Source organism: Oryctolagus cuniculus, chromosome 15 (assembly GCF_964237555.1).
Source record: "Oryctolagus cuniculus chromosome 15, mOryCun1.1, whole genome shotgun sequence".
Taxonomy (NCBI): domain Eukaryota; kingdom Metazoa; phylum Chordata; class Mammalia; order Lagomorpha; family Leporidae; genus Oryctolagus; species Oryctolagus cuniculus.
This window is the reverse complement of record NC_091446.1, coordinates 70,598,257-70,613,687: the sequence shown is the minus strand read 5'-3', so window position 1 is coordinate 70,613,687 and position 15,431 is coordinate 70,598,257. Positions and strand designations below refer to the sequence as shown.

The 15,431-nt window shown below is 48.9% G+C and overlaps 2 protein-coding genes across 5 annotated transcripts in view; one reads left to right on the top strand and one right to left on the bottom strand.

Annotated features, from left to right (window-relative positions):
* Nucleotides 1–15,431, top strand: part of LOC127482759 (transmembrane protein 254) — a 162,306-nt gene that overhangs the window by 41,590 nt on the left and 105,285 nt on the right. The window lies entirely within an intron of this gene.
* On the bottom strand, nucleotides 5,066–8,065 carry LOC138845485 (cytoplasmic polyadenylated homeobox-like protein 2). The gene is made up of 3 exons (XM_070058313.1): nucleotides 8,002–8,065; nucleotides 7,358–7,611; nucleotides 5,066–6,081 (listed from the first exon to the last, which is right to left on the bottom strand). Exons 1-3 carry the CDS (start codon nucleotides 8,063–8,065, stop codon nucleotides 5,428–5,430), a joined length of 972 nt encoding a protein of 323 aa, XP_069914414.1. The 3' UTR covers nucleotides 5,066–5,427.

Below are 15,431 nucleotides of genomic sequence, written 5' to 3'. Positions count from 1 at the left end.
TCCACTCTGCCTGTCAAAAATAAATAAATAAATAAATATTAAAAAAAATTAAAAAACAGGAAGCTAGAATTGCGAACAGAGTCAGTTATCAAAACCAAGCACTCCATAATGGGGCACTGGCACCATAACCACTAGGCTTAGCAGTCACTGCTGAAGGCAGCGGAAGATGACCCAAGTGCTTGGGCCCTTGCACCCATGTGGGACACCCAGAAGAAGATTCTGGCTCCTGGCTTTGGTCTGGCCTAGTTCTGGCCGTTGCGGCCTTTGAGGAGTGTACCAGCTGAGGGAATCTCTCTCTCTCTCTCTCTCTCTGTATCTGCCTCTCTCTGTCTGTAACTCTACCTCTCAAATAAATAAAACTCTTTAAAAAAATAAAATAAAAAATAATTTTGCCCCAGGGGTTAGCAAAGTGTCCTGGCTCCTCCACTTCCCATCCAGCTCCCTGCTAATGGTTTGGGAAAGCAGAGGAAGATGGCCCAAGTCCTTGGGCCCCTGCAGCTGTGTGGCAGACATGGAGGAAGCTCCTGGCTCCTGGCTTCGGGTTGGTGTAGCTCCGGCCATTGTGAAAATAGAGAGTGAACCAGCAGCTGGAGGACTTCTCTCTCTCTCTCTCTCTCTCTCTCTCTCTCTCTCTGCCTCTCCTCTCTCTGTATAACTCTGATTTTGAAATAAATAAATAAGAATCTTAAAAAAAATAAAAGAAACTCATGCCTTTGTCACGTTCTGGTTGGCTGTTGCTTAGCCTTTCTGCATCAGTTTCCTTCCCCATCAAGGGAGATTAGCCTATTCCTTGTAAGACCTTTAAGAGGATTAAATGAACTACTCCACTGAATGCCCCAGCATAGGGCCAAGCAAAGAAATGTGAGCTTCCCTTCTCCCCCTGTAATGTGTTAGGGAAAACGCTGTTGATTAGGCCTGAATGTTTGCCCACTTTTCATGTGGTGAAGTTTAATTAAATATTGAAGATATTTAACACTCTGCGTAGGCATCATTTAGTCAATGAACACCTGTTAGCTATCTGAAAAGGGCTCTAGAGGGACCTAAATATCAGTAATTTACCAACTATTTGGGGTAATTTACTAACTATTTGCTTGTTCTTAGGGAGGGAGCCAGCTGGGGCCTTGGGGAGGAACCAGGAGGGTTGGGTGACACAGGGAGGCAGTTGGGGGCTCAGGAAAGCTGCTCACTTGCCAGCCGATGGAATGGACATGGTGCTGCAGAAGAGGGAACCAACCCCCTGGAAGGAAGATCCCATCTCCGGGTTTTCCGTCACAAGCTATCCAGATGCGCTGGATCGGTTACAATTCCAACGCTCACCCCTGCCATCAGGACAAGCCCTGGTCCCAGCTCCACCTGGATCCCCCTTCTCACCCTGGGGGCCCTCTCTGCCATCCTGTCCATCTCGACCAGGAAGGCTGTCTTCCACTGGGCCACACATGACCAGGGTGCAGGCGTTGCTCACTGTCCTCTGGGAGTAGGTCCTCATCTCTTCTTCCAGGCATCCCCGGGGCTGGGCAAGCAGGAACAGTGGGGTCAGGAGGAGGAGCAGCATGGCCTGGGGAGAAGAACAGAGAGGAAAGGACATGATTTCGGCTCTAGGACACGGTATAGGGCATGGCCCAGCTCCTGAAGGTCAGAAGCAGCCACTCCTTACCCCTCCCACTTCCTGCTATGGAGCTCAAAGCAGCCAGATGTTCAAAGTGGTTTGGAGACAAGATGGGCACACGGTCCAGCCTCGGAGAGCACTGGGACTCTCATGTGGGTTGACCACAATGTCCTCGTTCTCACGGCCCCCATGCCATCCTCCATTCTGCCTTTTCTTGGGCACTGCCATTGAAACAGCGGCCAGCATGGACGGTCCTCACTGAGGCTGTGTGTTCCATCCCCAAGGACCCAATGAGTGCTCCCTCCAGGCAGGACTTTTGCCTTCTTGGACTCCTTCACCTTCTCTGTAACAGGAGGTGGTTGGCTCAGCTCAGACAGGCAACCTTCTACTCCCTCACTGACTTGCTGCCTTGAGTGGGTTAGCAATGGCAACTCACAGTGTTGTTGGAAAATGAATGGGGGAGGGAAGGGCACTGTGGCATAGCGGGTAAAGTCTCTGGCTGCAGTGCTGACGTCTCATATGGCAGCCGATTCAAGTCTCAGATACTCCACTTCCGACCCAGCTCTCTGCTGTGGCCTGGAAAAGCAGATGAAGATGGCCCAAGTCCATGGAAAGTCCAAAGAAAGGTGGTTTTAAAAAATATTTATTCTCTTTTTTTGAAAAGCAGAGTTACAACAGAGGCAGAGACAGAGGAAGAAGTCTTCCATCCACTGGCTCACTCTCCAAATGGCAGCAATCACCGGTGCTGGGCCAGGCTGAAGCCAAGAGCCAGGAGCTTCTTCCAGGTCTCCCACGAGGATGCAGGGGCCCTCCTCTGCTGTTTTCTCAGGCGTATTAGGAGGGAGCGGGATCAGAAGTGGAGCAGCTGCGACTCGAACCCAGGGTCCACTCTGGCGCACGGCTCAGGTGGGGTGGCCTTGAGGATGGGTGGCAGTGGCCAAGTCTTCTCAGGAACCACTTTCCACTGGAGGACCAGGAGCTGAGCCCTGAGGTGGCCCCACAGGCGTCCATGCCCGATGCTTCGATGGGGCTCAGTGTGACTTTGGGACATTGTAGGAAGGGCATGCAAAGAGGAAGATGTGTCCCCCACCCCCACCCAGACTCTCCTGTGGGTCTGGATCACACAGTCTGTGTTGAGGAAACCATCAGCATGTCTGTGGCTGCTGTGAATCCACTGTGGTGGTGATTGGACAACCAGGCTCACCAAGCTAAGGGGGACCTCGGTGGAGACGGAGCACTTAAAAATACCTTTGAAATGTCCTCTAGGAGTTGATTTTGACCACATCTCACCTGAGTCAATGAATAATGCATTTCTAAGGTACACTATGTCACCTGAAAATTCTGCAGTACAACCACCGGCCAGCAGAGGTCGCAGAGGAACATGCAAAGACCTTAAAGGGGAGGCACAGAGCTGACCAGAAACTGCCCCAATCCCCCAGCAGGTCAACACTGCAGCTGCCCTGACACCTGTCACCCTGCTGTTCCTGATTCTGGCTCCCTGCTGGAAGTATTGCACTGTGCCGCACTGCACAGTGGGCCCCTTGGAGCCTCCACACACCAGACAGAGTGAAGGTCTGTAGTAGCCAGACGCAAAGTCCCAGTTCCCACCAGAAACAATGCTTGGGCTTTTCTCTGCACCGTTTCAGATGCAAGGTGCTAGAGCCAGAGACTGGGTGCCCGCTGCCACATGCGGTCACTGGGTGGTGCCTGACAACCAAGTGACCAGGACTGGACATGACACACTTGCATACTTCCGGTCCCCAGTCCTGCTTTGAAAGAGGTCGCAGGAAATGACTGGCTGGCTTTCCAGGGTTCTGTGCGTAAGGAGCAACTGTGTATTGAGAAGGCCCCAAACTACAGGACAAATATGGCCGCATGCCCACCCCTCTAGCTTGGAGTGGACACTTCTCATCAAGTCCTAGAGCAGCTCCCCTGACCCTCCATATATCAGACAAAAGGGGTCCATTTGCCTGGGGAGTCAACAAATGATCGGTCTCCCACGGCAGTTCAAAGGATAGCTTTATTGTGCCAAAGAGACTGGGAAAGTACAGCTCCCTAAAACTACTGCCTCTGTGAGAAGCCATTTTTGAGGGATTGTAGAGTGAGGGAGTGGCTGGGATAGAGGAAAAAGAGAAGCAAGAGGGCCCTACCTGCTCAAGCAACCCACAGCAGCACGCATCGTGTGTTCAAAACCCAACTGCTGCTGGGCTCTTGCAGCTCTCCTTGCTGTGAGGCCCAATCCCTGGGGGTACAGCATTGCAAGATCACCCTTCTTGGAATATTCTTGGGAAAACAAGCCAAGAGAATAAATTGTTAGATGCTGTGCCCCTGCCCATGCCCCTGCCTGTTGTCTAAATCCTACTCTCTGAGTTACAGATTTTTTTTAAAGATGTATTTATTTGAAAGGCAGAATGACAGAGAGACAGACAGGCAGACAGAAGTCTTCCATCCACTGGTTCACTCCCCCAAAAGGCCACAATGGCTGGACCTGTACCAGGATGAGGCGCTTCTTCCGCGTCTCACACATAGGTGTAGGGGCCCAAGGACTTGGACCATCTTCCACCACACTCCCAGGTGCATTAGCTGGGAGCTAGATCAGAAGTGGAACAGCCGAGACTTGAACTGGCAACCATATGGGGTAGTAGCTTTACCCGCTACACCACAGCACCAGCCTCTGGAGACATATCGCTTTTTTTTCATATTTATTTATTTATTTGAAAGTCAGAGTTTCACAGAGAGGAAAGTCAGAGAGAGAGAGAGAGAGAGAGAGAGAGAGAGGACTTCCATCTGGTGGTTCACTCCTCAGTTGGCTGCAACGGCTGGAACTGTGCAGATCTAAAGCTGGGAGCAAGGAGTTTCTTCTGTGTCTCCCATATAGGTGCAGGGGCCCAAGGACAAGGGCCATCTTCTGATTTCCCAGGCCGTAGCAGAGAGCTGGATCGGAAGTGGAGCAGCCAGGTTTTAAACCGGTGCCCACATGAGATGCCGGCATCAGGCCAGAGTGTTAACCCGTTTCGCCACAGCGCCAGCCCGGGGAGAGCTGTTTTTTCACATTTCCCTACTGGGAGGCAGCCACATACACTGCTCAAAACGAGGGACCGCACCCATGGTGAAAATTAAAGGAGTCCATGCAACCTGGGTCTTTCTGCAAACTTTTCTTCCAAGGGACAAATAGCTGGCAATTAAACACCAAGATTAGAAGATGTGAGTCTAAAACGTGAAAATAACACATTTTACATACACAAATACTCTACGAATGAAAGCCCTGATGGTACTTCAGATGATTTATAGCAGTAAATTAAAATCCCTAGATGAAATGAACTTAGTATTAGAAATCATAATCTCAAAAGTTACTCAAGGAGAAATGATAGTTTCTAATCAACGATAATGAGATCAGGAGGCAAAATCTCCCTATAATGAATCTATCAGAGCCGTCATTGTAAAATCCAAACGTTTAATGAAGGGCTAAGTGTAGTGTTGTACAAAATTATAGAAAATAGTAAGAAAGGTAGCATAACTAACTCCTATAATCCTAGTTTAACATGACACAACCCCCTACAATAACTACCAGTACAAAATGTCCTTCAAGAATATAAATGCCAACATGATAGAAAATACGTCCACAACCCTAACCAGCCACACACACAAAGGATGTACACTATGAGCTAGTTCCTTTCTTTCAGGAACCTTCGACTCCCAGGTACACAATTGTAGTATCACAGGCATCTGCTGACTCAAAAGCCCAACGCCATTTCCTGCAGGCACATTTCTAGTCCCAGAAGTTGGCACCGGTGTGTTCCTCTTTCAAAATGTCCTAGATTTCAGAACTGGGCATCTCGGGCACCTTCTTGCTGCGTATCTTGCTCGTGAGGTTCTGTTGGAGAACTGAGTACCCGCAGAGCTGTGCTCAACACCTGCAAGAACGTGAGCTCTCCATCACCTTGACGATCTCCAGGCTGCTGCTGGGACAGAGGAAAAGGCACCCTGTTCTCTGCGCTGTTGTGATTCTGCTGCATTGGAAACTGGTCCTGGGAGGGCGGCTCCTGCCAGTAATCCGGAGGCTGCTGGGGCTGCTGAGGGTGCGTTCCCCAGCCATTCTGCTGCCTTTCTTCACATGGTGGGTAACGAAGAGAGCTCTTCTGCTCCTGCAGCTGTTGCATCGCTCCCTGAGCACTGGGAACACCGGGTAGCAGGGAAGGCCAATCAGGCTGCATGACCCTCATCTCTGACCTGGACCTCCCAAAATACGGTGCAGATGAAAAAGAATGACTAAACCTTGCTCCTGGAACGCCACGGGGAAAAGATCCACCTCCTACGTTCCCTTGATTCTCCAGAGCATAGCTCGGTGCCTCTTGAGCACCTCGAACCCCAGAATCCCAGGAGCCGTAGAGCGGGCTGGGAACCTCCCATGTGGGTGGAGTGGAGTAGACACCTCCGCCCAGCACAGATGCCTGGGCAGCGTTGAGAGTCCGCTCCTGGGCATGTGGAGCAGTGTAGAGAGCTCCGCCCAGCACAGATGCCTGGGCAGCGTTGGGAGACCACTCCTGGGAATTCTGCAGGCTTACACCTGGGGGACCTTGGACAGGGAGTGCATATGGCATCCTGGCTTCAAGCACTTTGCGTCTCTTCTTGGCTGGTAGTCTGGCTCTTTTATTTTGGAACCAGTTCTAAAAAAGAAACGAAACAGAAATTACTTTCGAGTCTATATATTCGCCAATGTAGGAGAATTTTGTAGTTCATCTTAGGATCAGCGTCATCACTGATTTGCTTCGTGACCTTGAGTAAGACATGAAAAATGCAAGCATGATTTCCTGGGGCTTCCTGTGTTATTATATTTATAATACGAGAATGCATTTACAGTAAATATGATATGTAAATGTATATATAAATATACATTTATGATAATTAAAATCATGTAATTTTGCACAATTCCAGATTCCCATCTGCCTTCACAGGAGGCACGGGCCCTTATGTATGAGCAAATCCCTACTTTTCCAAATCTTCTACCAACCTATTTGCACCCTCTGCATTTAGACGTGAAGCAGCTGTTCTCAAAATACATTCCCTTAGCTTGCTTATTTTACTCCAACTGCTTTTCCAGAATGAATTCCTAATTCAACGTATTCTAAATCATATTCTAAATGTCATTTTCTTCAAAGGCCATACCCAAAACAAACAAGCGTCTGCCATAACTTAGCAGTATTACTTCATACCTTACTCTAAGTGTTTTGTGGAACCTCTACTCTTTACTTTTTCTCCTTTGTAAAATGAGAGTAATTGGGGTCAGCGCTGTGGTGTAGTAGGTAAAGCTGCCACCTGCAGAACTGGCATTCCATATGGGCACCAGTTCAAGTCCTGGCTGCTCCATTCCAATCCAGCTCTCTGCTATGGCCTGGGAAAGCAGTGGAAGATGGCCCAAGTGCTTGGGCCCCTGTACCCACATGAGAGACCCAGAAGAAGCTCCTGGATCCTGGCTTTGGATCAACATAGCTCCGGCTGTTGAGGCCAGGGGGGGAGTGAACCAGCAGATGGGAGACCTTGCTCTCTCTCTCTGCCTCTCCTTCTCTCTCTCTGCCTCTCCTTCTTTCTCTCTGCCTCTCCTCTCTCTCTGTGTAAATCTGACTTTCAAATAAATAAATCTTTTTCAAAAATAACACATACTATACTTTAATATAGTCACATCCACAATGTGATGAAGAAGAAATGGGACCAAATTTCAACGCTGTTTTATGTGATGAAATGCTGTTATACTTTTTCATAATTAGTTGATTTTTTATTATTGTCCACAAAGACATATTCATGTAAATATCTACGTAGTTTATGTACCTCGATTGTGTAAAACGAACAATGGAGTTTTTTGACCAGTTCCTCCTTGGTCGTATAGTCGGGATAAGGACTCTCTGCAAATGATTGATTCAGTATGTGCAGTTCCTCAGGTGTAAATTTATGGCGTGCTTTTCCTTTTCTTCTTCCATGTTGTGTTTCTATGTTGTCATGGCCATCTCCTGAAAAATACAGAGAGAGAAAACACAAGAATATTAGCAAGATCCAGAAAAACAAAAGACCTCTGTGAGAGAATAAAATTTTAGAAAGGTGATACCTTCCCTCTTACCTAGTCATAATAAAATGAATAATGGACTGTGGGCATATCTTTTGAAACTTATGGTGAGAAGATGATAGTATTTAGGTCATAAAGGTAACAGGAGTGAAGAAGGTTTTCTTTAGTGAAAATTGATATACTACAAAGACAGAGATGGTGGGAAAACACTCAGCCCCACTAGTAATTGAGGCAATGTAAATAAACCAGCTGACGACAATCTGGTAAACAATAATTTAAATATATGGGGGCAAAGTGCGAAAGGACTAACACGGATTGACAAGGATAGGTCTGGTACCCCTATTGCTTGTTATCACTGCGTGGGCTTTTTTGCTCAATGCAATGAAGTCGAAAGTGGCCATACTCTCCACTGTGTCAATCAACTAAATGGCACTTAAAGATTTAACACCAAGTCTACAGGTCATTTTTCCTTCACCCGTGTCAGACATGCCAGCGGGAGGAAAGCACCGAGGGTCTAAACCTGTCCTCTGGTGTGTGCTCATCTCCCGGATGCTGGAAGGGGAGCAGACCTTACAGACAAACCAACGTTGGCACAGTTCTCTACTGCAGAGGCCACCAGAAGAACTGACACGAGGCAATCCTGTTTTTCTTAAATCAGAATTTAAGTGAAAAAACTTACAAGGACTGCAAACCAAATTAACAACCTTCATATGTCTGCTTCAAAGGGTATAACCTAGCTGCCGGGGGTTGGGCTGCAGTATGTTAAGTTACCCCTGAGGACATCAGCAACCCATATGAGCAATGATTTGAGTCCATCTGCTCTACCAGTCCAGCACCCCGCTGAAGCCCCTGGGAAAGCAGTGGAAAACTGGCCAAGTGCTTGGGCCCCCACCACCCATGTGGGAGACCCAGATGGAGTTCCATGCTCCTGGCTTCTGCCTGGCCCAGCCCTGGCCATTGCAGCCATTTGGGGAGTGAACCAGAGGATGGCAGTTCTCTGTGTGTCTCTCTCTCTCTGTCACTCTGTCTTTTAAATAAATCTTTTTAAAAAGGTCAATCTGAACATACTATAGACTACCTAAGGCAAAACCGGAGACACTTCATCACAGAAACTGTGACATTCAAAATATAGTGTGGACATCGCAAATGATCAGGTGTGGAGACAGAGAGGGAGAGAGGGAAAGAGAGGGCAAGGGAGAGAAGAAGGAGAGATAAGGAGATGGGGAGAGAGGGAGAGAGAAAGAGGGAGGGGGGAGAGGGAGAGAGGGAGAGAGAAGGGGGAGAGCGAGAGCAGAGCTGAGGAAAGGGTCAGAAAGTCAGCCACCAAACCTCCAAATACACAAACCCCGAAAGCCCGTTGCTGTTCTCCTCGACTCCCCTTCCTTCAGCTTTCTCTAGCCTCTGCTCGCAGAGCACACCTGCACACCAAGTAGCTACTAGAGCAGGACTGTGGGGGACAGCGCGACAGAGAGGTGCCAGTAAGAAGTGCTGGATTGGGCTGGCACTGTGGAGTAGCAGGTAAAGCTGCTGCCTGCAGTGCTGGCATCCCATATGGACACTCGTTCTGATCCAGCTCTCTGCCACAGCCTGGGAAAGCAGATGATGGCCCAAGTCCTTGGGCCCCTGCACCCACATGGGAGATCTGGAAGGAGCTCCTGGCTTCAGGTTGGCACAGCTCTGGTCATTGCAGACAACTGGGGAGTGAACCAGCAGATGGAAGGACCCTCTCCCTATTCTCTTTCTCTCCCTCTCTGTTTGTCTGCCTCTCTGTAATTCTGCCTTTCAAATAAATAAAATAAACCTTCAAATAAAATTTTAAGAAGTATCTTAAGCATTTGGCAGTGAAATGGAGCTATGTGGGTTTTTTTAAAAAACATTTATTTATTTGAAAGTCAGAGTTACACAGAGAGAGGAGAAGCAGAGAGAGAGAGAGGTCTTCCATCTGATGGTCACTCCCCAATTGGCTGCAATGCCTGAACTGTGCTGATCCCAAGCCAGGAGCCTGGAGCTTCTTCCAGGTCTCCCACGTGGGTGCAGGGGCCCAAGGACTTGGGCCATCTTCCACTGCTTTCCCAGGCCATAGCAGAGAGCTGGATTGGAAGTGGAGCAGCCAGTTCTCAAAATGGCACCCATATGGGATACCGATGCTTCAGGATAGAGCATTAACCCTCTGTGCCACAGCGCCAGCCCCCACAAAAATTTTGTAAAAGTATTATAGGGCCGGGGCCAAAGGCTCACTTGGCTAATCCTCCACCTGCAGAGCCGGCACCCCAGGTTCTAGTCCCGGTTGGGGCACCGGATTCTGTCCCCATTGCCCATCTTCCAGTCCAATTCTGCTGTGGCCCAGGAAGGCAGTGAGGATGTCCCAAGTGCTTGGGCCCTGCACCCACATGGGAGACCAGAAGGAAGCACCTGGCTCCTGGCTTCGGATTGGCACAGCGCGATGGCCGCAGCGCCCATTTTGGGGGTGAACCAAAGGAAAAGGAAGACCTTTCTCTCTGTTTCTCTCTCACTGTCTAACTCTGCCTGTCCAGGAAAAAAAAATTATACATTCAGGGCTGGTGTTGTTTCATGGCAAGTTAAGCCTCTGCCTCCAGTGCCAGCATCCCATATGGGTGCCAGCTCAAGTCCCAGTTGCTCCACTTCCCATCCAGCTCCCCGCTTAGCCCTGGGAAAGCAGCAGAGGATGACCCAAGTGCTTGGGCCCCTGCACCATGTGGAAGGCCAGGAAGAAGCTCCTGGCTTCGGCCTGGCCCAACCCTGGCCGTTTGCTGCCATTTGGGGAGTGAACCAGTAGATGGAAGATCCCTCTCTCTATCTCTCTGTAACTGTGCCTTCCAAATAAATATAAATAAATGTTTTTAAACATACAGATTATATGAATAATTGGTGTAAAGCATTTTGTATAAACCCAAATTCAAACAGAGAACACACTGTTGGTTGGCACTCTTTCCTTCAGAACAGGCAAAGAGGGGATAAGAGCGCTTTCTGCTCCCAGCAAAACTTCCCTGGGGAGCATCTATCGCTGAGGTGCTCCAGGGTATCTGGTCCCTACCCCCAGCCCGGCCACTCACTAGAACTCCACAGGAAAAGTTCCCAGTATTTCTGACCAGCAATTTGTATACCTTTAACACACATTTTAAAAACACACTGGTTGTTTTGTTTTAAATCAAATTTGTTTGTTTAAATAAAATCTCAGCAGTAAAACTGGCAGCTGAGCCCACAATCTTCACCTGGGAGGCCCCTCCCTCCCCTGTGGTCCAGAGCAGCTTCTGGAAGGGCTTCACACCCTAAGGGCACCATTGTTCTGGGGCCTTGGATTTTGCCTCCAGGACAGAGTGAGGAGCTGAGAGGGCTCCCCCTCCACCATGGGCACTTTCCAAGGATTTTCTGAAGACCTCCTAGAGCTGGGAGGCCTCTGAAAGCTGATTGAGATGTCACACTCACAAGCTGCCAGACAGACTGGCGCTGACCCAGGACTTCTCTCACCCAGTGCTTGTTTAGAGAAAGAAGTCAGGGCCAGAACCCCAAGACTTCAGAACTCCAGCTTTTATTTTATTTTATTTTATTTTATTTTTTGACAAGCAGAGTTACTCAGTGAGAGAGAGACAGAGAGAAAGGTCTTCCGTCCATTGGTTCATTCCCCAAATGGCCATAACGACCGGCGCTGCCTGAAGAATCTAACTTGGCTCCAATAGAAGAAGTCCTCAGAGAAACGAATATCATGAAACACCTATTCTTGGTTTCAAAGTTTGTTTGCACCAAAACATTTCTGAATTCCACTATTCCACCGACACTGTGAAGTTCCCTGCTCCAGCATTACACCACCAAGGCTGTTTCCTCCCCCTACCCTTCCCATCTTTCCCCACACCTCCCACCCCTTCATTCTGAAGGGAACCCAAGACACTGTTCTACCTAAACTACTTCCAGGTACATCTTTAAAATGCAGAAAACTTTTTAAGGCAACCCCAAGTTGGGTTAATTTTTAAACACCTGAGCCTTTGGGAAATCCTACCCCTGCATTCAGCCAGGCGGTAGCCAGAGACAATGACACCTGTGACACTAGTGGCCCCTGGACCACGAGCCTGCACTTCTGAAAGACGAAAGCTCAAAGCCCCACAGAACACCAGGACAGCGAGAACCCGGCCTTGCCGAAAGCCGCACAGGGAAACTCACCACTGGTAGCCATGTCTGGGAGCCCTCCTGAGACCGTCTTCTTGGGCAGTGAAGTGAGGGCTGCTGGTACAGCGTTCATTTAATATAAACCTGGGATGGCCACCCTAGGCACGCCTTAGACCCAGCCCTTCTCCAGCCCCTGCCACACCCTACACACAGCTCCCCCTAGGCACAACAGGATTTCCAAAATCTCCATTTGTATCTCCAGTCACTGAACACCCATGGGAACTAATTTTCTCATTTAGCCCTGGCCAAATGATAACTGATAACTGAGAGTTTGGAGGCTGGTGAGGCCAGAGACTCACAGCAAATGAGGACGTTAAAGAATATAAGACTGCAGGCATTGTGGCAAAGCTTGTTAAGCTGCCATGTAGGATGCCCCCAGCCCATAGCAGAGTGTGGGTTCCAGTCCCAGTTACTCTGCTCCCGATCTGGCTTCACACCAAAGTAGCCGGGGAACCAGCAGGTGATGGCTCAGGTGCATGGGCCCTATAGCCTACACTGGGAGACCTGGATGCATTTCTAGGTTCCTGGCTTCAGCCTGACCCAGCTTTGGCTGTTGTAGACATTTGGGGAGTGAACCAGCAAACAGAAGGTTTCTCTCTCTCTTGCTCTCTCTCACTCAGCCTCTCAGGTACACAAAAATAAATGGTTTTCAGAAGTCAGCATAAGGGCCCAGCATTAAGGTATAGCGGGTATGCCAGCATCCCACACGGGTGCTGGCTCATGTCCTGGCTGCTGCACTTCCCATGCAGCTCCCTGCTAATGGCTTGGGAAAGCAATGGAAGATGGCCCAAGGGCTTGGGACACTGCCACCCACATGGGAGACTCAGAAGAAGCTCCAGGCTCCTGGCTTTGGCCTGGCCCAGCCTTGCCTGTTGCAGCCATCTGGGAAGAAGATTCTCTCTCTCTCTCTCTCTCTCTCTCTCTGTAGCTCTTTCAAATAAAAGAAATCTTAAAAAGTCAATATAAGTCTAACATCATACAGTAATTAAATCATTGAAATAATTCATTCAAAACAGCCAAAACCTCCATAGAATAGTTTGAGAACTGGACATCTGAAAGGAGACTAGGGCTGAGAGAAAACAAACTAAAATTAAGTTGGGGAGCCGATGCTGTGGCATAGTGGGGAGAGCTGCCGCCTGCCGTGCCGGCATCCCATATGGACACTGGTTCATGTCCAGGCTGCTCCACTTCCGATCCAGCTCTCTGCTACAGCCTGGGAAAGCAGTAGAGGATGGCCCAAGTGCTTGGGTCCCTGCACCGCATGGGAGGCCTGGAAGAAGCTCCTGGCTCCTGGCTTCAGATCAGTGCAGCTCCAGCCATTGCGGCCAGTTGGGGAGTGAACCAGAGGATGGAAGATCTCTCTCTCTTCCCCCCTTCTTCTCTCTCCGTGTAGCTCTGACTTTCAAATAAATAAATCAATCTTTAAAAAAATTAAGTTGGACCTAGCCCGGTTTCCCTGGCTTTTTTTTTTTTTTTTTTTTTTCCTGTAATTCAAAGTTCATTACCTCAGCACCGTGAATTTCCACTAGATGGTGCCTTTCCCTCTTCCATCAAACTTGTTTCAAAGAATATTTTGACCAGGTGAATTCACTTGCTTTTATGCTCTCCCCAACTCCAGGCAGTCACTTCTATTCTCATGCCATTATTTAGACATCACTGGCAAAGGTCAACATACCAGCTCCCACACTGCCCAATCTTAGGGTTCACCTTCTAAATCATCAACCTCTATTGGAAAATCTCTCTTTTTCTACCTGAACAACTCAGGAGAGTTTACATATTTTTCCTGTGGACCTTGACTTCGGGGGATGTTCACGGAGTAGTGCATTGACCTTGCTTTGTTAAGATTTACAGGCGTTGCTGGGGCATAGTAGGCTGAGCCTCTACCTGCATCACCAGCATCCCAGTTCCAGTCCCAGCTGCTTCTCTTCAGATCTGGCTCTGTGCTGTGGCCTGGGAAAGCAGTGGAAGATGACCCAAGTGCTGAGGCCCCAGCACCCGCATGGGAGACCAGGAAGAAGCTCCAGGCTCCTGGCTTTGGATTGGCCCAGCTCTTACTGTTTCAGCCATTTGGGGAGGAAACCAGCAGATGGAAGACTTTTCTCTCTGTCTCTCCCTCTCTCTCTCTGTAACTCTATCTCTCAAATAAATAAATAAAACCTTTAAAATGTGATTTATTTATTTGAAAGCCAGAGAGAGAGAGAGAGAAAGAGATCTTGCCTCTGTTGGTTCACTCCTCAGATGGCTGCAATGGCCGGAACTGCGCAGATCCAAAGCCAGGAGCCAGGAGCTTCCTACAGGTCTCCCACACGTATGCAGGGCCCAAGGACATGGGCCATCCTCCACTGCTTTCCCAGCCCACAGCAGAGAGCTGGATCAGAAGTGGAGCAGCCAGTTCTCAAACTGGAACCCATATGGGATGTCAGTGCTTCAGGCTAGGGCGATAACCTGCTAAGCCACAGCTTATCCTATATGCCTGCCTATGACACCAACACACACCCAATCCTGTGTATTGAGCCCTGCCGTGTAGGTGTGACCAGCACAAACATAGTCCTTGAAATCAGTATTCAGGTGAACTTTAGAAACACATGCCTCCCAATTATCACCTACAAGGAAAAGCCAGAACTTGGGGGAACTCCTGGCAGCTCTATGACCTGGCTCCCACTCCTGTTCAGCTTGGCCTTGGAGAATCACCACTGGCCAACTGTGAGCTCCCACCAGGCTTCTACATGTCTGAGAACTGAAAAACTCTGTCCTGCCAGCCTGACACCTGTTTCAAGTGCTACAGGAAGAGTTCCCAGTGATGCTGGAAGAAAATGCTTTGACCACAATCAAGTTATCAGCATGACAATTTTGATAAAGATCATCAGTTTAAAAAAGAATAGCTGGCGCCGCGGCTCACTAGGCTAATCCTCCGCCTTGTGGCGCCGGCACACCGGGTTCTAGTCCCGGTCGGGGCGCCGGATTCTGTCCCGGTTGCCCCTCTTCCAGGCCAGCTCTCTGCTGTGGCCAGGGAGTGCAGTGGAGGATGGCCCAAGGTGCTTGGGCCCTGCACCCCATGGGAGACCAGGAGAAGCACCTGGCTCCTGGCTCCCGCCATCGGATCAGCGCGGTGCGCTGGCCACAGCGCGCCAGCCGCGGCGGCCATTGGAGGGTGAATCAATGGCAAAGGAAGACCTTTCTCTCTGTCTCTCTCTCTCACTGTCCACTCTGCCTGTAAAAAAAAAAAAAAAAAAAAAAAAAGAATAAAACAAAGTGCGGTAACAAATGAACTTGAGATTCTGGTGCTCTACAGAGTGGACTTGTGTTTCCTAAATGTCTTTTCTCTGGACTTTTTATTATTATTATTATTTCCCAGAAGTTTGGAATTTTTTTCACTTTTGGGATCAATGACTTATATATTCATTTCCCCCATTGTTTCTGTGATGTCAACAGTTTAACTTAAAGTCCAAACCTATGTTCAGTTCGTGGTTTACCTGTTCAAAATGTAGCATTTTCAGGGCCAGAGTTGGGTGCAGTGGGTTAGGCTGCTGCTGTCTGCAATGCCAGCATCCCACATGGACATCAATTTGATTCCTGGCTGCTCCA